General features: G+C 38.8%; 2 protein-coding genes across 6 annotated transcripts; one reads left to right on the top strand and one right to left on the bottom strand.

Annotated features, from left to right (window-relative positions):
* Positions 1-662: 662 nt before the first annotated feature.
* LOC113656038 (solute carrier family 35 member E2A-like) lies at positions 663-26553 on the bottom strand. Of its 4 annotated transcripts, XM_047823172.1 has the most exons (10): positions 16211-16368; positions 16086-16126; positions 11974-12419; positions 10457-10592; positions 9603-9730; positions 6699-6819; positions 6542-6595; positions 4824-4896; positions 2906-3051; positions 663-2578 (listed from the first exon to the last, which is right to left on the bottom strand). In XM_047823172.1, exons 3-10 carry the CDS (start codon positions 12263-12265, stop codon positions 2350-2352), a joined length of 1179 nt encoding a protein of 392 aa, XP_047679128.1. In that variant the 5' UTR covers positions 12266-12419; positions 16086-16126; positions 16211-16368; the 3' UTR covers positions 663-2349. The 4 variants fall into 4 exon arrangements, with proteins under 4 accessions (XP_047679128.1, XP_047679129.1, XP_047679127.1 ...); XM_047823173.1 differs by lacking the exons at positions 16086-16126; positions 16211-16368 and adding an exon at positions 26371-26553; XM_047823171.1 differs by having other exon boundaries at positions 16086-16368.
* On the top strand, positions 16522-25357 carry LOC113656039. Of its 2 annotated transcripts, none has more exons than XM_027166976.2 (9): positions 16522-16833; positions 17306-17399; positions 17508-17676; positions 18331-18473; positions 18773-18949; positions 21191-21307; positions 22204-22290; positions 22376-22523; positions 23846-25357. In XM_027166976.2, the coding sequence occupies exons 1-9, from the start codon at positions 16697-16699 to the stop codon at positions 23866-23868; spliced, it is 1095 nt and encodes a 364-aa protein (XP_027022777.1). In that variant the 5' UTR covers positions 16522-16696; the 3' UTR covers positions 23869-25357. The 2 variants fall into 2 exon arrangements, with proteins under 2 accessions (XP_027022777.1, XP_027022778.1); XM_027166977.2 differs by lacking the exon at positions 16522-16833 and adding an exon at positions 16963-17124.
* Positions 26554-26603: the final 50 nt, after the last annotated feature.

Below are 26603 nucleotides of genomic sequence, written 5' to 3'. Positions count from 1 at the left end.
CTGCATACAATGATAGTCTGTGTTCGATGCCGTTCCTAGTGACGCCTTTAAATAAAGTAGAGGATCGTAATGAAATGGCCAAAGGTTCAATGGCCAAGGCAAATAAAGATGGAGAGAGAGGACAACCCTGACGTGTCCCACGTTTTAATGGGAAATACTCTGAACGCACATTGTTTGTTTGAATGCTGGCTTGAGGTGATGTATAAAGTCATTTCACCCAACCAATAAATTTATTACCAAAACCAAATTTTTTTTAATACAGCGAATAAATACTCCCACTCTACCCATCAAATGCTTTTTCAATCTCAGGTACCGTTTCGGAATGTACAGTATGAAAAATATTTAAAAGAGTGCGAGTATTAAAAAATAAATGACGTCCCTTAATAAAACCGTTTTGCTCCTCAGAAATAATGCTGGGCAACACTCTCTCTAAGCGCAGAGCTATAGTTTTTGCCAGAACTTTAACATCAGCATTTAACAAAGATAGAGGCCTATAGGAACCACATTGTCCACATCCTAAATTAACTTCAGCTATAAATTGAGGAACGTCCCCAACCAAACACTTAAGAAGTATTACGTCATATAACGTGTGTTTCTGAAACAGACAAAAGCACAATTCTTCCCTCGTTTTGAGTTGCCCAGTAAAAGTCAACCAAACAACATGAAAAGATGTTTTCTGTTTAATACGAATTTAAAAGAGACATCGTTCTTCCAAATTAAAGTGACATGCACAGACTGCACATTCACACATGCATGCACCCACGCACACCAGCTCAATGAGTACAGACAAAAAAATATATACAAAAACATCATGTACAGAATTAAAAACTGACCAATATTAGTCATTAATATAGAAACAAACTTTTTTTTTTTTTTGCTATGACGACTGTCATCTTGATATGTTACAACAAGGAAAAAGAAATTGAAGTACAGTTTAAAATCATCCGGCTGATGAAAGGTGCTGTTTCTATAATAGAAATCAAAATGTCAGTACACAGGTTTCGAACACAAATCTTCATACAAGTACAAGTCTAGTAAAAGCAGATCGAGTAAAAGACAACGATCTGAGGCTCTTAATCTTGTGGAAATTAGATGACGGACACACAGGCTTTAAACCAGGTAGTCTAAGGAACACAGGTTCTGTCAGAAATGCAGGGCTGTTCATCATTTGGCCCAGCATAGAGGGGGAAAAATAGATAGATAAACTGTAAGCTTAAGTAGAAACCGAATCACAGTACAGAGCGTATTTAGCTGCACCGATACGCCTGGATGCAATGCATCATCCCTGTAAGACAAACAGAACCATCTTACTGACTAACTGAACAAATATCTCTACAATCAGAACAAAAATGATAATAGCAGAGATATGCAATAATGCATTAATATGTATCAGTAAGTCACGTAATATGTTGTATGCCGTGTAAAAAAAAAAAAAAAAAACCTGGAAAAAAAAAAAAATCTCTACAGTTATAACAAAGTGGTCATTTCTGCTCGTAGATGAACAGATGAACTACACAAATAACGGTGGTATATAAGTCCATAATTTTAAGCTTTTAAATCGTTTTATGGACAGGCACTTTTTTCCTTGCTAATAATAGTAAAGCACTGATTTCTAAAAGAAGCAATTATGAGAAAAATGAGAAAATCTTACAGAAATGTAAAAATTAGACTAGATGCACTTTTACCTTTTAGTGAGTTAAAAAAAAACAAAAAAACGAATGACAGCGGTATACATCATGAGAGGACGAACTGATCAGAAACATCCATCACAGCGCATTCATTTGGTCGGTTATAGCGTGGATTGTTTTGGCCCCCAAACATATATCTATTTTTTGGGTCAGTAATAATTCTGAAAGGCTGTTCAGCGGCTCCACTTTTCTTTGCCTACGAAACCTCTGATCTGACACTAGCTTTCCAACTCCATCCTGATAACGTTCCCTGTCGTTGATTAGATCACCACTAGGAATCTATATGATTGTATATGTACAAGCGGTGGTGGTGGTGGTGGGGGGGATCTGGTGGGGTGACATTTTGTAAATGTACACACGCTCTAGATATGTAAATATTACTAGCATGGAATAAAGACGGTGAAGTGATCTAGATATAAAAAGAGATCTGAACGATTCATCGAAGTATATTTTGCTTCTGGTCGATTCTGTACAAATCATCTGCTCCTTGTTAGACCCTTGACCTTGTCAGCACTCGTGTGAGGTATCAAATACGTCAAAAACAGGAATGTGGTGTGGACAAAGCTGCTGGAGTAATACCGGTTTTGTCCATCTTTTGAAAATAAATATAAAAAAAAATAAATTGCTTGTATGATTCAAGTCCCATCTGTCAGTGTCATCATCAGTCATCAGCTGCTTTCAGGTTGGACTCTTGAAGTAAGGGTCTGTGATCTGAATCTGACTGGACGAGAGTCTGCAGTGTTTTCCTCTGCACTTGTTTGGCTTTGTTGTACAGCAAGACGCCCACAAACACCATGAAGGTGCCTGATGCGGACAACAGCGTGATGGGGTTACTGAACACGATGATGCTCAGCCAGATGGACAGGGCGTGCTTCACCGTGCTTGCCACACTGGTAAAGAAACATGACAAAAGATAAGGTGTTATGCATGGACGCTTTGTGTCTCTGGTGCAATCCAATTGCGCTTGAGCTAATGCCTCGTCGTTTCTATAAGAACGAATCGCTTACAATGTGATGTTACAAGGAGCCAGCGTGTGTGTTACAGGAAGGAAACAAAACAAAGTCAGGTGCAAGTAAAATAGCACCATCATCACATGAAACTATACTATCAGTCTACCTTTATCCGAATTTTCAGATTATCCCTCCGCTGATAAACTTACACTGAATTTTAGCATCTTAAGAAAACACCTAGACTGAATAACCAGATGGTGCTCCTACCTGAAAGTGACCGGTGATATGCGTCCCATGAGGGCGTAGGCCGTGACGCTCTGCAGATGAAACAGCACTCCGTCAACCAGCAACAGCACCAAAATGTCCTGGGTCAGGTTTACACCACGGCCACTTTTCCCAAACAAATGATTATCCTGAGGGTAGGCAGGAGGAAAAAGAGATACAGGTGACATTGTGAACCCACATCCTTCATGTTTTATACCCACACAAACATGCTTCTTTATGCCTGAGAGAATCTCTGTATAAAAAAAAAACCCAAAACAAAACAAAAACTCAGAGGAACATGCACAGGAATTATGAATTTTTTTTTTCATAGGACATGTTTATAAAATTCACATAGAGCTGTGTGTGAGTTTCAGAATAAAAAAAAGATTTACACTGAAATTTGAGTTCCTTTCTAAAAAAGTAATTAATAAAATAAATAAATAAAAATCCATGCAATCTGAGTTGCATGTTTTTTCCCTTAAAAAAAGTAAATAAGTAAAAAAAAAAAGTCCTTGCTCATGATGTTTGAATTTTTTTAATTTAATTTATTATTATTTTTTTATTTCTTCACAATTATTGGAATACCTACTTGCTGACTATGTCCAAAGCTTTTAAAACCAATATTTATTATTGCTCTACTATTGCAATTTTGGGATCCCTAAACAGTTAGAACTATATTAGCCCTCAACTCTTTATTAGTTTATCAGATGCTTAGCCGTATGTCATGTCACTTTCACTTTCAGATGACCTCCGAACCATCAAACCAAGGTCTACTTCACTACTATGTGTTGATGAAGCTGATGAACTGATAGAGCGGCCATGATGAATGGAAACTAATTCAATCTCCCCCTTTTCTTTTTTCTTTCTCTCAAACATTTTAAAAAGATGTGACTTTGCTGTGTCAGTTAAAGCGTCTGTGTTCCCTGTTCAATCAATAAAAAATGTGAAAATGAAATTAAAAAAAGAATTAAAAAAAACAATACAATAAATAACACAAACATGTAACAATGAATGAATAAACTAACAAATAAAAACAAACAAAAACTATTTCAATGTAATGCAATTTATGCATAGAACTGTACAAAAGTCTATATACTGTAAATACCAGATATTACCATGTATGAGCTTCAGCTGCTTAAATTTAAAAACAGAATGCTAACTTCTTGTCCTTAACATCTTGCCATTTCTAATCACTTTCCTTTTAATCAACAAAACATGTGTAACCTGAAGTGGAAGCCATCCACAATAGATAGTCTAAAAACCTTTGTGACATTTTGCTAGATACTTCTGACTTGCCCAGTTTGGGAAACCTTATGCTATAGTGACACTAAAAACCACAAGCACTTTGTACACATTAGGGGTGCCTATCACGGCCTTGCGGGTGAGTTACACAGTTAGATTATATGTGCTTGAACTACACAAGGCCCTGGTGTGGAGTGTGAGAGTTTGGTTTCATACTGATTTTAACACTTTATATGTGCACCTGTCTGATTCAGAGTCGTACATGTCGTAGTCGTAGTATGACTAAGTATGATCATTCATGACCTGGCCCTTTGCGCACACCAGGGGGTGCGATGGTGTGAAAATGACACTTAAATGCCATGAAGAACATGAACCCTTCTTACTTACAAACAAACTTTTACTCAAGGGAAACATTACAAGGTTTGTCAAAGAATCACAAACCCTGTCAAAGAACCATTTATGAAGCTTGCTGTTTTTTTTTAATAATTCTATTACACAGTTCATGTGATAAACACCACCATACTGTGACACTGCTGAGGGATGAAACTGAACGTGATGACGGACTACATACACCAATACATAAACCCACCTGTCTAATATTGTGTAGGTCCCTAGTGTCCTGTCGAAACAGCTTTTAGATAGAAAACACATTTCTAATCCAAAATAAGCACGGACTAACCATGAGGAACGCCCAGGCGGGGATGAGCATGATCACTGCAGCGGCACTTGTGAAGAACTGCAGTTCTGGGGGGCTAAATAAGGGAAAGAATAAATCAAAATTAATCTAACATATTTGTTTTTATTATGAGTAAAGTCATATGACATAATTTGTTACATATAATGTCAATTACTTCAAATGTTTTATTGTACTCAGACCTTTTTAAACTGTCTCCTTTTTATAAAGAAAATAAAATGTATAATTAAACAAACAAACAAACAAACAAACAAAAACATTATATACATCCATAAACTGACCTTTATTATCCATGTACATTTTTTCTAGAAGTATAAGAATGCAATGCATTTTTGTTTTTATTTAATGATAGTGGTCATTGAGGTCATTAATTATCACATAGTTGTTCGTCTCCTTTTTAAAACCTAATGATAACTGAAATCATCCGTGAGCAAAAGTTTACACATCCTTAAATGTTTGGCCACATTATAAACACACAGGTTGACACACAGAGGTTTAAATGGCTAATAAAGGGAAGTTTCCACACCTGTGACTCATTGTAATTATGTTGGCTTTGTCGAAGCCAACATTCTGATTTCCGCTATAAGCTAATTATGTTGGCTTTGTAGAAGCCAACATTCTGTTTTCTTATTTAAGCTTAGACAAAAATATATAAAATTTAATGCGGCCTAGGGCTTTCGAGCCACATGCACCAAATTTGGATATGTTATAGAACCTGGTCTGAAGTTTGTTGCTATTACTTTTCTAAGCGATCCGAGTACCAGCTACTTCTGGTACTGGGTCTCAAATTGGCCTTTTTCCCATAGACTCCCATTATAAACTTTGGAGGTTTATAACTCAGCAAGCTTTCGAACTCTCTACAACAAACTCGGCCAGCTCCTTTAGGGTGATACTCTGAACAAAGCCAACATCAAAGTTTGTCGCGACGAACTTTACAAATCTAGTTAGTATTTATTATTATTATATTTTCTTCTTAGCCAAAAATTTATCAAGAGTAACTCCACCTAGGGCTTTCGAGCCACATGCACCAAATTCGGATATGTCGTAGACCCTGAGCTCAGGCACGGCTTCTCTCTCTGTGTTCTATGCAGTATAAGTAGAATCCCATAATGATTGCAGTATTGACATGAAATGTCCAAACCCTCAGTAGGTACTTTTCGCCAAATGTATTGGCACCCCACCGGGTATTCTGGTGACATCACGTGACATGACGGCCCGCCCCCAAAATAAGCAAAATCAAAAATTAGCATAACATGGACATGTCATATATCAAAACACTCAGCCCAATGAGAGAAATGCCTCACATGTATTTTGGTCGCGTCACGTGATGTCACGTGAAAATTAAAAATTTGCACAACATGGATATGTGACATATCAAAACACTCAGCACAATGAGGGGAACTGCCTCACAGGTATTCGGATCACGTCACATGCTCATGTCTGCTCCCCTCCAAAAGTATTGGCACCCTAGCGGTCCAGTAGCTTTCACAATCTTTCTGTCCACTCGCCTCCAAAGTGCACCGGACTTTAAAGTGCGAATACTTGCACCATCAAAGCCAACATCAAAGTTTGTTGTGACGAACTTTACAAATCTAGTTGTAATTAGTGTCTGTATATAAATAGTCATGAACACACACTGATACAGCGGGACATTTGGATAATTCTGGTACAGAAAGCTTCACTGAATAACACAAAACTCTCACCTGAATTTATACTTGTCCCCACTTAGCAGCTTCTTAGAAAATACATTCTGTAAGCTACGATGCAGAACAGAAGAAAAAAAAAGAAGAACAAATCAGTGTTTATCTTTAATGTTAACGAGAACTATGAGATTCTGCTAAACATTTGAAAGACAAATACCAGTCCATGATGTTAGTGGAGAGAGCAGCAGAAAAGCCTAGCATGTTGAAACTGATTTCAGTGGCTGTACACAGGGCCAGACCGGCCATTACTGGGAACAGAGACAAGTGCACCCAAAGACCTGTTGATCAAACACACAACATGCTGTTAAGGGATGAGTTGGAATACATCACATGACCGATATTTGCTACATTCCTCTAGAACAGCGGTGTCCAATCTTATGCAGAAAGGGCCGGTGTGGGTGCGGGTTTTCATTCCAACCAAGCAGAAGCCACACCAGAATCTACTAAAAGCCAAGAACAACTGATTAAACAGGTGGAATCAGGTGTGGCTTCTGCTTGGTTGGAATGAAAAACTGCACCCACACCGGCCATTTGTGGATAAGATTGGACACCGCTGCCTTAGAATGTTCATCAGCTGCTCTGAGGTCAGCTGATATATGGTTGTCTTCGGCATCGTCACTAAGCCAGCTTAGGCGTGTGAAGGAAAGTGTCTATTCTCTACAAAATGTAAAGAATAAAACACACAGGGGTGTATTGGTATAGAAAAACAATCCAGGCTGGGGTGGGATGATGCAGTCTGACGTTTCAAGGAGTTAACCACCCTAAAGTTGCAGATTTTCTAATAAAGGTACATCTGGTCAACAGGTCAGTTCCTGTAACCATTTGTTTAACTCTTCTCTCTCATTATATTAAAAAAAAAGCTTTCTTTAGCACTTCTGCTAATATTAGTCCGATACATAATTAAACCTGGAAAGATAATGGAGAACCATTATCTTCATGAAAAGAAATATGATTTAATATAGACCATTTAAAAATTTGGTGAAATCAAATTGTAATAAATAAATAAATACACTCAGTACCACATAATGACAGTCAAAACAGAATTCTAGAAATGTCTGTAAATTTATTAAAAAGAAAAAAAGCCAAAATATCACATTTAAATAAATATTCAGATCTTTTACTCAGTACTAAGTTGGGGCAGCTTTGTCAGCAATTACAGCCTTGAGTCTTTTTGGGTATGACGCAACAAGCTTTGCACGCCTGGACTGGAGGAATTTCTGCCATTCTTCTTTGCAAATCCTTTCAAGTTCTGTCAGGCCGGATGGAGACTGTGGGTGGACAGACATTTTCAGGTTTATCTAGAGATGTTCAATAGGGCTCATGTCAGGGCTCTAGCTAGGCCACTCTAGGACATTCACAGAGTTGTCCCTAAGCCACTCCTTTATTGTCTTGGCTGTGTGCTTAGGGTCATTGTCATGTTGGAAGGTGAACAGTGTAAGGCCCGGAGTGCTCTTATTAAGAATATCTTTGTACATTGCTCCATTCATCTTTGCCTCAACTCTGATGAGTATGCCATGAGTCTTATGTACTTTCTCGATTACAACCCCCGTTTATACAGATTACATGGAGCTGCACGTAAACGTTGGATTCGCCGCATTTGGATGCCAATGTAGGTTCACAAAGCCATGAGCATTAACAGTAAAGCACCATCCATCATTGTTGATGTGTTTGTGTTTGCCGCTGCTGCGCTAATGTTGCTGTGTAATGTGACACTCTTTGAAAGCTCTCTAACCGATGGAAAGGCAAACCGGTTCTTAGAAGGTTCGCCAGTGGAACCAACTTTGAACCAGCACCCGGTTCTTTTTGGTGGAAAAGGGGTATTGGTCACCTCTCTTACTAAGGCCCTTCTCCCTCGATTCCTCAGTTTAGCCAGGCTAACAGGTCTTGGAAGAGTCCTGGTTGCGCCAATCGAGGACTATGAATGCTGCTGTGCTCTTAGAAATCTCCAGTGCAGCAGAAATTTATTTGTAGCCTTCTCCAGATCTGTACCTTGCAACAATCCTGTCTCTGAGCTCTGCAGTTTCCCAGTTACCTCATGGCTTGGTTTTTGCTCTGATATGCTTTGTCAGCTGTGATCCTTCATACAGTAGAGATGTGTGCCTTTCTAAATCAAGTCCAATCAATTTAATTTACCACAGGGGAACTCTAATCAAGGTGAAGAACATCTCAGCAATGATCAAGAGAAATGGCAGGCATCCGAGCTAAATTTCGAGTGTTGTTGTAAAGAGTCTAAATACTTGTACATCTGATGTATCCGCTTTTTTCTTTTTGAACACTGAACTTTTTTCAAAATTAAAAAAAGTGAAGGGGGTCTGGATACTTGAACAATGAAGTCAACCTGAACATACTAAATAACCAGGTTTTTCCATCAGTGGATTACTTTCTTCCCTGATGGCACGGGCATATTCCAAGACAACAATGCCCAGATTCATAGGGCTTAAATTGTGAAAGAGTAGTTCAGGAAGCACATGACATCATTTTCGCACAACTGGCAACCACAGAGTCCAGACCTTAACCCCATTGAGACTCCTTGGCTCGCCGATCATCAAAATAAGATTGTGGCAAGAAATTAATGCAATTCTGGATGGGAATAAAAGCTGTGTCATTGCATAAGCTTATTGAAACAATGCCAAAGTCCAACAAATAGTGCCTGTGTGATTTTTTTTTTGGCCAGGCAGTGTATAATAAAAGGGTTGATGTTTAACCAGCCTTTAGTCATATCTTTTATTTCACTTGCACATAAAACTTCTGGCTATAGCTTAACTATAGTCTTAAACTACAGTGTTTAATTCTATAAAATCTGATACTGATTGTCCAGATTGCAGGTTTGGTTTTTAAAGACTGATTCTACAGTGAATCACAGAGAAATAAATAGTTAGTGCACTCCTGCAGCGCTGCACAACATCAAGTTAATAATTAACTCAGGACTTATCAATGACACTGATATGACAAACGGCTGCAGGATGAAATGAATAAAACGAATAAGTCAGTAACTGTACTTGTTCCGTGTTGTGAGCATGGTGACACTGTGATATCAGAATGATTACGTTCTCTGTGTTACCTGTGTATTCCCCCAGTATCAGTCTGGACATTATGACGGTGAAGATGGGTGCCGAACTTTTCACCGTCTCAGCAAATGACACGGCTACGCTTTTCAGGCTGACCAGCCCCAACACCACAGTGGTGAACCTGACAGAAAAGCAAAAAGAGAAGAAGAAAAAAAAAGGCCAATATTTACTATTCTAGAAAAGACTTTTTCTCCGTTTTATTGTCCTAAATTAAAAATAAATCAACTTACACTTATAATGAATTTGATTTGTAGCTTGAATTGAATGGATTTAATTCAAACCTCAGCAACAAAAACAACTGGACTGTAATGATATCGAAATCTACAACCTAACACGTCCTTAAGGAATGAAATGTTTGAATATTTGGATAATTATTCATAAGAAAATGTATCTAGCATTATAACAACTGCAAACTCTAACCTAATATTTATTTTCAATACAAAAGCTACACAGATCATTGGGGATGCAGTAGCTTAGTGCTTAAGTTCAAATCCCAGGCCCACTAAGCTGTTACTGCTGGGACTTTGAGCAAGGTCCTTAACCCTCAATTGCTTAGTTGTATAAAATGAAAATAAATATGTAAGTCATTCTGGATAAGAGCATCTGTCAAATGCTGTAAATGTAAATTATTTCAGAGCATGAAGTATAATGAGCATACAGTACAGTCATGTCCAGGTTTGTTTTGAATCTACTTACATAAAAGCCTCATAAGCAAAGCTGATGAATACTGAAGCAACTAAATAACACCTACTGGCTCTCATACTGGTTTCTAGCTCAATTTTCAGGGCAATAAGCCCTGTTGTAACACGGATGGACAGGAAAAACAAGCAGCGGCAGCCAGGCACACCTCATTATTCCCACGAAGAGCATGATCATGAGAAAGTTGGGTGGGTATTCAGCACGGGATTTGTGCTGGTACAGGCAACAAGGCACAAACATCTTAATGCAGCCAATCACTGTGGTGGAAAGCATCTGTACAGCACCTGAAACATAAGGCGAGCAGGGAAATCACATGAGGGACTTGCTCTAGAGAACCTGAGACAGCTATTTGCATGGTGAAAAAGAGCATCTTAAAATGTGCAGCACCTGTCGGCGAAAAAAAAACAAAACCTTTTGGCAGAAATGACTAGGTTCCCACAGATGCTTTGTGTATGAACTTTAAACAGTTCTTAACATACTATTGGTATCACTTAGGTATTATTTTTATGAATCCATTTAAGAAATCTGATACATACAACCCCACAGAGAGAGAGAAAGAGAGAGTATTTTTTACACTATGTTAAATATTTACTTGCTCGTTTATTTGCCTGTAAATTAATCATAGCTATAAAGAGCCAGGGCAATCATTCCTGTAGCGCTGTACAATATCTTGTTAGTCATTAATACACAAGGGACACACACAGTAGAATACGACTCAGCTTATGCATGGTACAGTGGGTGAAGATTTCAAGGGAAATCAGTAATAATCCTGATGCTAAGACATAAAAAATACCTTTTCCTCAAATCACTGTCTTCTACAAGTAGCACAGTTTTATGCTCCTAGCTATTATAGATAAAATATAACTCTATATGTTGTTATACAATGTTACAGAGATGGGGGACTTGAATCATATGACTTGACTCGAGTCATACTTAAGTCGCAAATTTGAGACTTGCTTGACAAATATTACAAAAAGACTCGACTTGACTCGACATTCATGACTTGAGACTTACTTGTGACGCGCACATGTGACTACTCCCACCTCTGCAATGTTAAACCAAAGCGCTGCTTGAATTCTCAACTCTGATTGGTCAGAAGGGCTTGACTGGTTTTTCAGTAGCCTACATCGTGCACTGGAAAGTTAATATGCTTTTTCTCAGGTGGTTTTCACACTGCATGTGTTTGTGTGTGATTGTTCCACTCAGCACTGGTCTGGATTTAAACTCACTTTATTTGATCAAACACCGATGCACTTGGGTTTATCTGAAGACATCACAAGCACATGTAGAGAATACCTGTGTTTCTTGTCCTTCTCATTTCAAGTGAGTTGTATAATTAAGAGCTCTCTCTCTCTCTCTCTCTCTCTCTCTCTCTCTCTCTCTCTCTCTCTCTCTATGTATGTATGCACAAAAATGAACAAGCTTTAGAAACAACACCTAACCCAGACTTTGACCCAAATGCAACTGATCAACAGCAAAGTCATGAACTGCTGTACATCTTAAAACCATTTTGGCTTTGACACCTGGTTATAAATACACATTTAACAGATCCTTCATATACATCAGCATGCTGTAATGATGTTTCATGCAGAGGTTAGTTTGCCTTAAAAACAAATTCTCATGTACATACTCTGCAGAATTCTGCAGACGTGCCAAACCACTTACCCAGTACGCTCGGCTCTCCCTCCAGCAGGGACAGGATGTACTTGTTGAGGAACAATGTACAGAAGCTGAAGAAGTACCACAGGATGAGGTACGCCAGCGATTTGGAATTCCATACGCCCGAGTCGGCTTCGATCACCGTCGTCTCGGTGATGGTCACTTTCAAGACGTGCTCGCTGGGTGCGCTCTCGCTGCGCGCTAAGATCACCCTCTCGTGACGTGACCTCCTGAATGGCAAAAGAAGCTTTGAGAAGACGGATATCCCAGCTCTGCCGTTACATGGCATGGCGCACATAGCGAGCACGGGGCTTTACAGGGAACACCCGCTCTTCAAGACGCAGGAAAATGTCGTGAAGAGGCGGTTCTATTCCATTGTTAAGGGCAATAATGGAGATCAAAGGAGGAAGAAGTGCATGTTGATGAGTCTAGCCGTGGAAGTCGGATGTATTCTGCAATAAAAAGCAGATGTTGCTGTTTTCAGTAAAACTTCGTTCGTTAGAAGGAAGACTTTTTTTTACTTGTAGCTAGGTCAGATCCACTAACGGACGCTAACATTTATGCTATTCTATCATAATGAGACTGTTTAAGGCTTTCAAAAGTGTAGTTGTTCTGAATGTCATCACTGCACACTTGGTGTATGCTAAATTGTTTCAAATACATTGTATGCTAATATGCTACATCCAGTCAACGACAATCTACAGTCAGACAGGGTGGCACAAATTTCAAAATTTAGTAGCTCGATAAAAATTACAAAGAGCAAACCTGTAAACAGCAGAACAATACTAAAGTGAACTGACAAGCGTGAAACACAAAAACTATTCAACCCTTATACCAATGTGATATGCTAATCAGGTGCGACCAAAAACCACGAGGCATCGACGCCACTGGAAAGTTGCATGTATTAGCTTTCGTTCTTCCTAGATGGTATTACTGATATGAATACCAAGCAGCAAAGATAAAAAGCTAGCATTTTTTTCCACAGAGCAATAACATGTTATTTCCTTTAAACTTGTTGAGCCGGATAACTTCACGTGACACCAATTTATGTCGGTACATTTAGTGCCAAAAACCCATGCCACATGTAATTTAATGTAAATATATCCTTCACAGGACTAACGTTTAGGGCTTGGTGCCAGATATGAACCTTTTCGAGACACAGCACTGTCTTTCTTTAAAGTGCTTCACGGTACGTGTGCAGCTCTTCTAACCTCAAATGAAGCGTATCCAAATAATATGTCTCAAACAAGTCTCAACAGTGAAAGCAGATTCCATCTTAACACAAGACTTGTTCAGTTGAATCTATTGACTTACCGGCATAATTAACTGTCTCTCAGCTTCTACAATGCATTGGTCTACAGACTTGAGAATGATAATTAAGAAGCGATTAAAATCAGTATCTAATATTGTGTAAATGCCCCTATTGCTGCAACAACACGACAGACACATCAAGGCATGGACTTGCTAATAATTGATCTAAATTAAGAACTTTCTTTCATCACCCTGTAACCTGTTCCATTAAAAAACAAAAAAGGGCCATGCATGTGCACACAAAACAATCGTGCTTTGTTCCAGTCTAATCTCAAAGCATATCTGTCCATGAAAATTCACAAAGGAGATCTGAAAGAGTTGCCAGCACCAGCCTAAACAGTATATTACATGTACCATAGATATAAATACAAAATCAAATAAAACCACATCATATAAAAACATTGAACAAAAGTCTAAAATCCACCAAAAAACAAAACAACTGGATTCCTTCCTACACTAGCCAGCTAGTCGTCTCCAAAAATATTGGCACCCATCAAGACACCTGGCGAAACACAAACACCCAACGTATATGATTCCATATGAATGCCTTACTTTTTATACAATAAAAATCTTTTTTGGAGCTACTACTTTAAAAAAAAAATGTGGCAAAATTATTGGCACCCATAATTATACTATTTGTCATTCATCAGTCTACATTATGCACTTGTATGTAGCTTATGGGAAATTTCTTGAAATTATACAAAATAAATCAAGAAGACATTATTCATCATGTGTCCCTCAATTAGTTCGAAACACAGAATTATGCACATGAACATGACAGAAAGCAATCCTGATGTAGGTTATAGCAATCAGTAATAAGGCTGTTGGCTAGCCATTGAAAAAAATGAAGGATCTTTCTACTTTGACAACACATGTTGCCTTACTTCGTCAGCGATTGGTTGCCTTAGTGCAGAGTGATGTGGACAGTTTTTAAAATGGGTTCAATGTAAGTTTCCAGTAATTACAGAACCTATATCGACGACTTTGTAAGTGAAAGTGACGTACGGCTAAGTATGGTGAACCATACTCAGAATTCGTTCTCTGCATTTGACCCATCCAAAGTGTACACACACAGCAGTGAACACACACACCGTGAACACACACCCGGAGACAAGCCTGCAGCTTTGAAACGCACCCTATCATCCACTGGATTTACAGATACAACATGATCGACAGTCCAAAAATATTCACTGCAAGCTACTATTGTTACTTCAGTTTACTCCTGGAAAAGCAAGCTAGCATTTTTGGCTAATTGATTTCTAATTGCGTGTCCTATTCATATTTGATTAAAAATGGCCTTTGATCTTTTAAGCCACACCGCATTCTCAAATCTGATTGGTCTGTTAATCAGTTGATTAAATTTCTTTAACAGCAGCTATGACAGTAGTAATACATTTGTTCGTGGAGGTGGAAAATGAGAGTTTCAATCTCAGTAAAAGACATTTTAGCAAGATATTTTTAATGAAGTAGAAGAAGAAGTAGTAGAAGAATGGGTTGTTTAACAAAGAACAGAGTTCGTTTAACAGACGGCATTATTTGCAGTTTTTTTAACACCGAAAGCAGTTTGTGGTTATTTGTCTTACTGAATTCAAAAGAGAGGACAAAAGGGGAATCTAAGATAAGAGGATACTATGACAATAAATATAACGCTAAACCTCATTTACTCTTTGATTAAACAAGTAATTACAGTATAAAGCTCACCTCCGATCATAGTAAACATATATATTGCTTTAGATATGAAAGCAACCTTACAATCCTACTGTCAAAATGAGCGCTGTGTGTCACCAGAAGGAAGTGAAACCTGAACAACACTTTTGTTCAAAGCTGTTCAACATTTAGCAACAATATGGCTTTTGGAGAGCGAGAGATGTTATCAAACGCAAATTCCATTCAAACCATGAACAGACACTACAAAGCCTGTGATTTCGCAGGTATACACTCACTAACCCTAGGCGCTGGACTACTGACCAGAAGGTCATGAGTTCAAATCCCAGGTCCACTAAGCTGGCACTGCTTGAGCAAGGGCTTTAACCCTCAATTGCTCAGTTGTATAAATTGTAACTCACCCTGTATAAAGGTGTCTGCTGTAACTGTAGAAGCTTTTTCTTTACTAGACCACGTTAGTCACATTAATGCACTGTAGTTGTACATGACTGCTGTTATCTACATCATTTACAATAATCTCCCTTCATCTAAGAGACCATACTTTACTTTTGCAGCTGCCTTTCTATACACACACTCACACACACACACACACATATACATACATACATATATATATATATATATATATATATATAGAATAAAATTGAATATAAATTTAACTACATAATCATTCTCATTTATTTCACTAACTTTAATTGCCATTTGCATTACTGGAACATTTTATATTGCTGAGCTTTTTTTTTGGTCTGTTATCTTACACCACAACCTTTCTTGCTGTAAGGCTCGTGCACTATCGTAGACTGTAATTAAAACCTAAAGCTAATTAGTCTGCATGTCGCCATCTTAACAGTGTGGAGCTGAAGATGGAAACTAGCCGTGTTTGTTTTAAAAACAAACAAACAAAAAAAAAACCCACTCAGGTTTATCGAGTTAGCTCAGTTTTGTGTGACATGCCAGTGCAGGGAGTAGATTATCACCCTTAACAAAGTAGTTTCCTTCCTGTAAAAAGTGTTTAGACCATGCAGTTTAATATAAAAACGTCATTAAATAATAATAATTAAAAAAAACTTATAACGGCTTAATTAATCAGAGTTAATTCATCCAGTTTATTGGCTGCACAAAATAAAGTAAAGGCATTTTACCTGCCACATATTGCTTTTCTTGACCGTGGGTAAAACCAGCTCTTAAACAACAAATAAAAGTGTAGATGTAAATAAAATAACGAATGCACAATTACAAGTGCCACAAAATCCTTAATTCAAATCACCTCTCGCTGGTTTGTTGTTATTCAACACGGATAATGAACCTCTAGACCGCAAGCCTTTCCCTCTGCTACACCACGTGTCAGCTCCCGTACCGAATGCTAAACGACTTCCCACTTCTTACACCAAGTGCACTCGAAAAAAACAAGCACAAAAACTATCGCTTTTAGTGCACTTTGTACGTTGCGTCAATGTATTTGAGACGGAACCGATATCGTAGTCGGTTAATCCGGTGTGAAAGAAAGCGTTAATCGGTTTGTGACTGCGCAAATTCGCGCAGTATGCCTTAAAATATTTCCTTACGGGATAGTATTACGGTCGGTTTGTAGATACAGATAAATGTCGGACGTTACTTAATAGTGTTGTGTCGTGTTACGCGGCATAAATTAAAAAACAAAACAAAACAAACAAACAAACAAAAAAACTATATTGCAATTTTAACGCGCAGTACTATATGGAAAAATGCTAGAATGTAAAAGCGGAAGTAGGGTATGTTGTCATCTCTCAGCCCCTCCTGCTACTTCAAATATGTCTTAAAATGTAGCGTGAACATCGTAAAGTACAAGACTAACGCACTACTAAACAGCATCAGTGTCCTTGTTAGATTTGGCGTAATGGACGAGATCCGGTAAGTGCTTGGTAAAATTCACCCGTTAGCTGTAAGCTAAAAACAGCTAAGGGTCCTGTTACAAATCGCTACCATTCAGACATAGTGCACTAGGTAGGGTGCAGTTTTGTTATGTGACCCTTTTTTTTAATACGTGGCAGCCATTTGGGGGGATATATTTTTTGGGGGTACTGGTGAAAAAACCAAAGGGAATAACTGAATATCGTTATAGCATGAAAGTAGATATTTTTGATAGTAGTCTATCTTGTGGACATCAATTATGAGTGGGATAATCAGGATGCACAGTGTAAGGTTGGGAAAACTTTACTTTTATGCTCAGTTGTTGTTTTTCATGAGTTTCTATTATTAATACATGTTCTGTGAATGACTTTTACACATCTACTCTAATGCATGTATGTATATGTGTGTGTGTGTGTGTGTATTTATTTATGTATGTATGTATGAATGTGTGTATAAATTCCTGACATTACAGTCCATTGCTGCCTCAACGCCAAGAGAGCACGGAGGATCCATCTCCTAACCTGAGGCCGAGGCACGAGGAGCTGATACCCACACCATGTGGACCAGTAGGTTATCTGAATCTGGGGCATGAATCGATTAAACTCACTCTCACATCCCATTCAGCAGTATGTCTTACATCCCATTCAGCAGTATGTCTCACGTCTTTTATCTAGATAAAGCAGTTGTCAGAGCTCCAGTGCCTCGTGAAGGTCTACTTCTGCTTCACACTCATCTCCATGCTGGTGCTCTTTATCCTCACTATAATCAACATCGTAAATGAAAGATGGAAAGAAGGTGAAGATGATGATCTCAGTGTCTCTATCATCCAGCTTGTGGGCATCGGTAAGGAACAATCTCCACTCTATACACTCCAGAATGTCTCCATTCATAGGGATAATGAACACCAAAGCAAAATGTAACTTTATATACGAAGCATCCTTCGTAAAGACTTTAAATTTCTCTCTGCTATACTCGACCAGGTATTCTGGTCTGTTACAACAAGTTGGTGCAAGTCTGGTCACAGATTGATCTGATAAGCAAACAGGGATGAAGTTAGAATAGTCCAGAGTTTTTTTAAACATTATCTTTCCCCCCAATATATTTTCTTGTACTGAAAAAATGGAAAATGTTCACCTGTTTACTTACAGTAAGGGTCAAAAAGCAGTTGTAAGGGAGCAGTCAATACACTGGAATATAAAACAATACACAAAAGCAGCACTGACCAGGGTTCATGCTCTGTATTCTACAGTACAGAAAATCCAGCACTACTGCTTCTATGTGACAGAATTTTTTCCTTATGTTTCCCTTAAGTTTTGGTCTGCCCACGATGGATAGATTTTTTATTTGTGCAATGCTCTGGATCATGGCTGCAAGACACATTATAGCCAGATCTGTCATCTGGACAACAACCTTTGCTTTGTGATACATTCCAAAAGGGATTAGCATTGAATAATAACTGCTATTATTAAAACTATTGTGTCTGTGATGTTTCCCCAGTGTTCTGCATGTACTACATCTCACGAGGCGTGCTGCAGGAAAACAGGCAGGAGCTGATTATCTTTGGGGTTTGTGTGCTCGTGGTCATGGTGCGCTCTATCGTCAACTTCAGTGTCAGCAAAGAGAAAGAAGTGCTGCTAATGGTACACCAACCATCATTTCAACACCGGCTGCCATTTCAACACCAACAAACCACAATAAATCTCTCCTTTGGGTGTAGTTGGTTTGGCCTGTTCTAGCTGCATGCTTGTAGATCCTACAGTTTTTTTTATTCTTTTGCAAGCAGATCACAGGATCTGGGGCTTTCCAAGTGCAGAAGTTAAAATAGGAACACAGATGTAGCAAAAGGAAGTCTGCTACTTAAGGGCAGAACTGATGACAAGATTTCAAGTCCACAATCTTCTACTAATGTGTCCTCAGGTTATGATGATCTGTTTTGCAGGTGCGGTTTGTGTGCATCATGTGCCTGGGTGTGGTACACCTGCTCTGTGCCTTGTTGCTCATCCTAAGGCCCAACATGATGGCCTTCAGGGTAGGCGGAGCTTTGGAAAGCCTGCAGGAGCAGTACTTCTTGCTCAATCTCTGCTTCTCAATGGTGACCTTTGATCTTCAGGCACAGGTAATTTCTTCCTTTAATTGTGGGTATATCAATTAGAGTAGAAGCACAAATATTTATGTACAGCTAAGGCCAAAAGTTTACATACACTGATAAGGTATGTGTAAAATGTTTCAGTTTTTTTCACACACACACAAAAAAAGAAAATCCCCATTAATTTTATCCAAAATTTGTATTAGACCAAAATCCCGGACTGCCATGACATGCTGGAATACGGTTGTGACTGTGTGCACTGTGGGAACAAGGAAGAATCTTGAAGAAATGTGTTATTGATTATGTTCAATAAAGTGAAAGACCGTCAGAGAAGAGAAATTGTTTGTTGAGAAAAATTGACATATGTTTATCGGAGAAAGTAAAGCATGGTGGTGGTAGTATTAAACTTGGTATTAGGCTGTTTGGCTGCAAGAGGAACTGATGCATTGCATAAAGTGGATGGAATACACATTAGTGCAACGTGAAAAGTGTGTAGTCATTCGTCCTGTGATTGCGAGTGATTGTGATTGACGTTCAAATCTGAAAAAGCCACAGCTATCGGAGTTATAATAAAACGAAACAGTCTATGCTGTCTTGGTGGCAGGAATGACTCACGAGTCAGCTCTCCCCTTTCAATTTATGTACTCCCTTGACACTAAAAAGACTTGGCTGGCTTTACATGTCTCAGAGGAAGCATGTGACAGCCTTCACCTTCCCTGTTTTGTAGCTGTTTATAATAGAAAACAGATGACTGGTGAGAGCTAATTGGGAAATGGCCAAGACTAAATGAGGAAAGTGGACAGACTCATGAAGAACATGATTACTGTCCCAGCAGGACAGTGACCCAAAGCTTTCTGGAGAATTGGCTAAACCCGGATAAAAACTCGTTGGGGAATTGTTAAACCAGGCTAAAATCAAGCTTCTGGTGTACATCCATTCACACACTACAGACTATTTAGAGATGCCAGTCTTTGATGGGAATTGAATTGAATTGATGGGACTTGAACTCCAAACCCCGGAGGTGCAGGCAAGCATGTTTTTTATTTTTTCATTCCAATCATTTTCTCCCAGAAAAAGAACACTTGCAGAAATCACTGAAATCACAAGACTGCCATGACATCCATATATATGTTTGACCTTGGCTTTATATTGGCTTTATAGGAAGTGCTTGTCTGTCCTTTTCCCAGCATTTTTGCAGTTTTCATCACCTTTTAGTGGGATAAGAAGTAACTTGTTGTGATATAAGGTCAAGGCCTTCTAGTATAAACGGGCTAGAAAAAATAAGGATAAAGCTCAATTTTTTTTCTGTTAACCAATGGCATAAAGTAGATTATTTTTAAATTCTGTGCAAGCACAAACAAGAAGTATCACACTCCCTGAGGAATACAAAGCTCCGGTCTGGATTGGACCCGATCTAGTACCTCTTAACTGGCCCAATCAAGACAAAACTCCAGAAGGTGATGACAGTTCAGTTTGATTCAAGCTGTTTAAGTGTTTTGAGTGGAATGTTTTTTCTTGCACAGTTAGGGTTACGCTTAAAAGGATTCATTGTACCAGGATCTGCCTCTGACTCTTGGACTAACAGGTTCTACAGCGAGGTCTATCTCAATAACTGTAGCATGCTATGAGGTAAAAGCTATGGCTGATTTATTTCTACCCCTGAAATTAAATAGCATTATTGTCAGATGCACTTGGTGAAATGTCCCATGAATTTAATTTGCACTGGGTCAAATTTCTAAGCCTGCTTATCGGACTAATATAATGTTATCAAGCAAAGTACAAATGACAGGAAGGGATCAATAGCAGAACCTGATGCTGATTACAGGTGATGGGTTGCTTTGTTGTAAGCCTCAACCATAACCGTGATAGGACCTGTGGAATGTACATGAAATCCCCTCACAGTCTGATAGCAAAGCGGAACAAAATTGCCATATCAAGGTGTGCTAAGTTGGCGTCTTACAAAAAAGCCTGTTGTATTATAAGCTAAAGGTGGTTTAAGGAAAGTATTAGTCATGGGTATTCATTGCAACCAGGTTACTGTGGGTTTTTTCTTCTTTAGCTTACGATTATTTTGTCCCTTGACTTGACTCGATTAATTGTGTGGAAAAAGATCTGAATTTATTTATCTTGATATCTTCATATTTTTATTTTAACAGAAGTGTGTAGACTTTTTAAACTTATTGCTATTAATTAGTTAGTTACAACCTAGGCCACAAGAAACATCGAGGAATAACTTCAAATGTTAAAATGTGTTTCGCCTTGTTTTACCAGCTGTGTTTGTGCATCCTGATCCTGACGTCAGGCCCCTCTGTGTCCAAAATTCACACCGCCATTCTCGGAGTCGGAGTCGTTTGGGCAATTATTACTGCTGTGACTGGAGCCATTTCTGTAAGTCACTAACAATTCGAGGCGTTTTGCAGTATTGGTGATTTTCTCAAATAGAAAGCACCGTATGAAATGGAGTAATTAAAGGAGAAGTAAATTCTGCACGTTATAGTAAGGATTGGACTAAATTCTGGTGAACTATGACCATCCATGGGACCCTGGGAATCCCTCAAATCACATATTGTGATATGCAAAAGTCTTGGAAAAATCTGCTTCAGCTTCTCTTGTAGGCAAATGTTCTTCTTGCTTAACTGAAGGACTAATGAGCTGTTCTGTGCCTTATCATTCTGATTCACATTCACAAATGAATGAATGAATGAATTGGGGGCCTGGAAGCCTTTATTATCACCACATATACATTACAGCACAGTGGAATTCTTTACTTTTCTTTACATTCTTTTCTCCCAACTGAGGAGGTTGGAGTCGGAGCGCAGGGGCAGCTATGATACTGTGCCCCTGGCGCAGGGAGGGTTAAGGGCCTCAATCAAGGGCCCAACAGTGGCAGTTTGGCAGTGCTGGGACCTCTTTAATCAACATCCCAGAGCCTTAAGCACTTGAGCCACCACTGCCCCAAGTGTATGAGTTTCTCGGATGTGCAATTGTGACAATGTTGTTTTAATTTTTATTACTTTACTATAATTATTATGATGACAATTTTTTATTTTTAACTGCATTTGTAAAGCTAAAATATGCATACACTTCACCAGAAATGGGTTAAATTGTCTAGATATGGCCATGTGAAATCAATACATAAGGAATGGTGGAATTTCAGGAAAGCTGGTTTTACTGATCTTTACACAACTGTGATGAATAAAGTCCATTATCTCACTCTGAGCATTACTCTTACATCACTGTCACCTCAAATCAGTCAGGATTTGCTCTTCGTTTTTGTTTTTCAGGTCTTAAAAGAAGTGAAGCCACTGGTCTGGATTTTTGTCCTCCAGAACTTACCTCAGCTGGCTTATTTTATTTACCTGCTATATACGGTATACCTTCATTTACAGTCTTGTTTACAACGTGAGTGAACAGTCAGAAGCATACCTGAGTAAAAAACCTTTGCTCTCTTCATAGATAATTTCTGAGTGGGGACAGAGTCCAACGTACATACTGGAGGCTGCCTCTATAACGGGCTGCCTGATCTCGGTGACCATCAAATGTGTGCTTTTCTGGGGTTTGTTCCGCCTGTACCGCAGCTTCGGCCAGGGTCTACGTGAGAGAAGTAAGAGCTGCTGTGCTTGTTTTCAAAAGAACTGAAAGCATGTTTTGAGTCATTTTGATTTACTGAAGTACTGACCACTTTATTAGGCACACTGGATCATTCCTGCTTTTATGGATTCAGCCAATCATGTGGCAGGAGAGCGATGTATAAAATCAATAGAGACTGAAAAAATATTACCTGGTCCAGTCTTTAACTGTCCAGGTTTCATGAGCCAAGTGCTTCCAGAGGGGTGTGTAAGAGCTGCCCGAGGGGTGTGTAAGAGCTGCCCGAGGGGTGTGTAAGAGCTGCCCGAGGGGTGTGTAAGAGCTGCCCGAGGGGTGTGTAAGAGCTTCCAGAGGGGTGTGTAAGAGCTTCCAGAGGGGTGTGTAAGAGCTTCCAGAGGGGTGTGTAAGAGCTTCCTGAGGGGTATGTAAGAGCTTCCTGAGGGGTGTGTAGGAGCTGCCCGAGGGGTGTGTAAGAGCTTCCAGAGGGGTGTGTAAGAGCTTCCTGAGGGGTATGTAAGAGCTGCCCGTGGGTTGTGTAAGAGCTTCCTGAGGGGTGTGTAGGAGCTGCCCGAGGGGTGTGTAGGAGCTGCCCGAGGGGTGTGTAAGCGCTTCTTGAGGGGTGTGTAGGAGCTGCCCGAGGGGTGTGTAAGAGCTTTCTGAGGGGTGTGTAGGAGCTGCCCGAGGGGTGTGTAGGAGCTGCCCGAGGGGTGTGTAGGAGCTGCCCGAGGGGTGTGTAGGAACTGCCCGAGGGGTGTGTAAGAGCTTCCAGAGGGGTGTGTAAGAGCTTCCAGAGGGGTGTGTAAGAGCTTCCTGAGGGGTATGTAAGAGCTGCCCGTGGGGTGTGTAAGAGCTTCCTGAGGGGTGTGTAAGAGCTGCCCGAGGGGTGTGTAGGAGCTGCCCGAGGGGTGTGTAGGAGCTGCCCGAGGGGTGTGTAAGCGCTTCTTGAGGGGTGTGTAGGAGCTGCCCGAGGGGTGTGTAAGAGCTTTCTGAGGGGTGTGTAGGAGCTGCCCGAGGGGTGTGTAGGAGCTGCCCGAGGGGTGTGTAGGAGCTGCCCGAGGGGTGTGTAGGAGCTGCCCGAGGGGTGTGTAGGAGCTGCCCGAGGGGTGTGTAGGAGCTGCCCGAGGGGTGTGTAGGAGCTGCCCGAGGGGTGTGTAGGAGCTGCCGTGGCTAAGCTGAACTGGTCTGCAAAATGCAAAGTGACCCAAAGGAGCTAGACTGACAAGTCAATAAACGCTGGATATGATGCACAAAATGTTTTACACTCTAGTTATCTAATCAAAAGATCAAAAATCGGAGTGTCTGATTACGTTTGTCTCTGTTTGTCTCCGTCCTCTTCAGTGTTTGCTGCAGATAAGCAGTAAGGATCATTAAGAAGAGGACCAGCAAGAAAAAGCCCAGCAAGGAGTCCACCATTAAATCACGTGCTTAGAGCAGAGCTTCTTCAACTGGAAGACGTCTGTAAATCAATTTCAGTCGTAAAATCTTCAGAGACAACACTGCCACTTAGCTTACTACAGTGACATTACATAAGAAAAGTCTTCAGAAATCCAGCTCTAAAATCCTTAAGAGAGAATAAATTCTCTAAGGAGTTCATGTTCATGATTATATCTAAAAGATAAGATTTGATTTTTATTCCACATGGAAATGCCAAGGTCATCATGAAATGATTGAACATTTTATTACTTCCATATTTAGCGCTTATCTGTTTTTTACGCTTTAAATGTTGGCTTCGTGAATATGTTAACTCCATTTTAACTCCAATCTCCTATTTTCAGTATTTATATATTACTTTAAGCCTGGATACATATCAAAGTGTCCAATATGTACCAAACTGCACTGTGTATGTGTCACATTTCATGCAAAACGCACTTCAGACACATTTTAAATCCTTACATAATCTAAGCATATTATAGTGTTTCTAATGATATGACATCAATTTAAAACAACAACAAACGACGAACTGCATGCAGAAAAAAAACACACTGGATTCATTTCACTTGGATATACAGAAGGGTCCAAAAGTTTAAGACTACACTGGAAATCTGGGATTTTTATTTATTTAAAAATTCCCTGTAAATTCTAGGGAAAAAAAAACAAATCCAACATATCGCTTAATCATTATTCAGAATGCACAGATTTTAGGTCACTGTTCAAACACATGCAAATTCATATGGTAATGCTTTGCTACAAAAGGTTGGATTTTCTGGTTCTCTCGTCCAGTCTATTAAAACCTAATCAGTGTGATAAATCACTCTGATGGATTTGATCTAATGCGGATCATCAGGCTTTACACAAACTCGGACGCCATGAAGGTTCGAGCGCACAGAAAAAAAGGGGACAAACACAAATACTAAGAAACTCGTGAATATTTTTAAGATTCTAATTTTCACTTTATCAGGAACCGTATAAAGTTGAAAATGCAAAGCAAACGTATTTTCGGAAGCAGGTTTCACCTCCATTGGTCTCGGACGTTTTGGACAACCCTGTGTGTGAAGCACAATTTCCTGTGAACATTACATTTATGTTTTTATACGCTAACCTCGGAAGGCATCAGACAAAGAACTCAGTGTTAAGGAAGTGTTATGAAGGGGAACAAAATTTGTTTGTACTGATGCCAACGTAGGGAAAACTCTTTTTTTTAAATTTTTTATCAGGATGCTCTCTTTTTTTTTGTAGATTCCACTACTGTTTCACACACTGTAATCACCAGAGCACTTGTGAAAGAGTTTTACAGAACCAAGAGGTTTAACTGTTATGTATGTTTTCTGTTCAGTGTTTTGATAGTATGGATTTATTACTATCAGAAACATGTATTTGTAATACAAAATTTAATAAATATATTTTAAACAATTTTCTCTTATAGGCTCAGAACAGACTCTGAATGTTTATAAGATGCTCTTTGTGAACGAAGCTGCTGTTTCTGTATCTGTTGTGTCGAACACTTTAACATTTTAAAGTCCACTTTAATAGGAAACCTCTGCACATTCATGCGGTTTTCTATTCTGCCAATATTCTCAAAGTCCATTTTGGTGTAATCTTTGTTTCCCAGGTCACATGATTCAACTTCTCAGCCAAACAACAAACCAGAAACAAGGTTTAACTTTAAAATAATTTTCTCTTAATGTACTTTTTTGAAATACATATTTTAGTAAGATAATGACAATTAACAGCAACAAAGACAGTAACACTGCCTCAGGAAAACAACACACTAGTCATGTGATCTGCTACCTCATCATCCTAATGCCCTGTTCCCAATTATATATAAAATATGTAAGATGTATATACATGTACAGCATTTGGCAGATGCTCTTATCCAGAGCAACATACATAAGTGCTTAAATCATTGAATACATTAATACTGGCTCACTAGGTTACATACTTATGACACATTTGTTCAAAGTTACAATGAAAAAGTGTCAAAGTCGTGTATATATATATATATATATATATATATATATATATATATATATATATATATATATATATATATATGTATATATACACAAACACACACACATTTGCATTTTGGGGAAATGTAAATGAAATGTAAAAAACAAAATCGAGGGAATAGTAAATTATTTAATAAAATATAGATGACAAGGAATAATGAATGAAGAAATGCTGTGTTTGCAGATATTCAGCTTTGTTTTTACAAAAGGAAACTTAATACTTTCAGCATTATAATATTTTCAGCATTATTTGTGACATCTATTAATAAAAAAAGTGTTCATTTACAATTGAACAAACAAGCAAACAAAAAGTAATAAACTGATGGAGCACTCAGATTTTTGTCAAACAATGCTGATAAATAATTCCCCTTTTTTCCCTTTAGCATGAATCTTATGCAGAAAACATGTAATTACCTTTTTGTAGGTGTTATATGCTGTACTCTTATTTCGTCTCCACAAGACTATACACAGCTAAAATGCTAATATGTTGTTTAGTGTTTAGTGTCCACGATCAGGTCTAACCTGAGGAACAGCACCACCTAATGGATTTATTCTGAACTGCAACAATTTACATGCTCAACTTTTAAATCCATCCAAAAAAATTAACCTTAATTATTTTTTTTATTTAAGATTTATATAACTTTTTT

This window comes from Tachysurus fulvidraco, chromosome 14 (genome assembly GCF_022655615.1).
Source record: "Tachysurus fulvidraco isolate hzauxx_2018 chromosome 14, HZAU_PFXX_2.0, whole genome shotgun sequence".
Taxonomy (NCBI): Eukaryota; Metazoa; Chordata; class Actinopteri; order Siluriformes; family Bagridae; genus Tachysurus; species Tachysurus fulvidraco.
Note: the sequence above shows the minus strand (reverse complement) of the source record. Positions and strands in the feature narration are given on the sequence as shown.

What these genes read in the sequence shown, in the direction of transcription:
- LOC113656038 (XM_047823173.1), bottom strand. Translation starts at nt 12,265, where the DNA reads ATGTGCGCCATGCCATGTAACGGCAGAGCTGGGATATCCGTCTTCTCA. An exon ending in GGGAGAGCCGAGCGTACTGG is followed by an intron (nt 10,593 to 11,973) that starts GTAAGTGGTTTG and finishes CTTATGTTTCAG; the next exon opens with GTGCTGTACAGATGCTTTCC. An exon ending in TCCACTAACATCATGGACTG is followed by an intron (nt 6,596 to 6,698) that starts GTATTTGTCTTT and finishes TCTGCATCGTAG; the next exon opens with CTTACAGAATGTATTTTCTA.
- LOC113656039 (XM_027166976.2), top strand. Translation starts at nt 16,697, where the DNA reads ATGTTGTCATCTCTCAGCCCCTCCTGCTACTTCAAATATGTCTTAAAA. An exon ending in CATCCAGCTTGTGGGCATCG is followed by an intron (nt 17,677 to 18,330) that starts GTAAGGAACAAT and finishes ATGTTTCCCCAG; the next exon opens with TGTTCTGCATGTACTACATC. An exon ending in TTATTTACCTGCTATATACG is followed by an intron (nt 22,291 to 22,375) that starts GTATACCTTCAT and finishes CTCTCTTCATAG; the next exon opens with ATAATTTCTGAGTGGGGACA.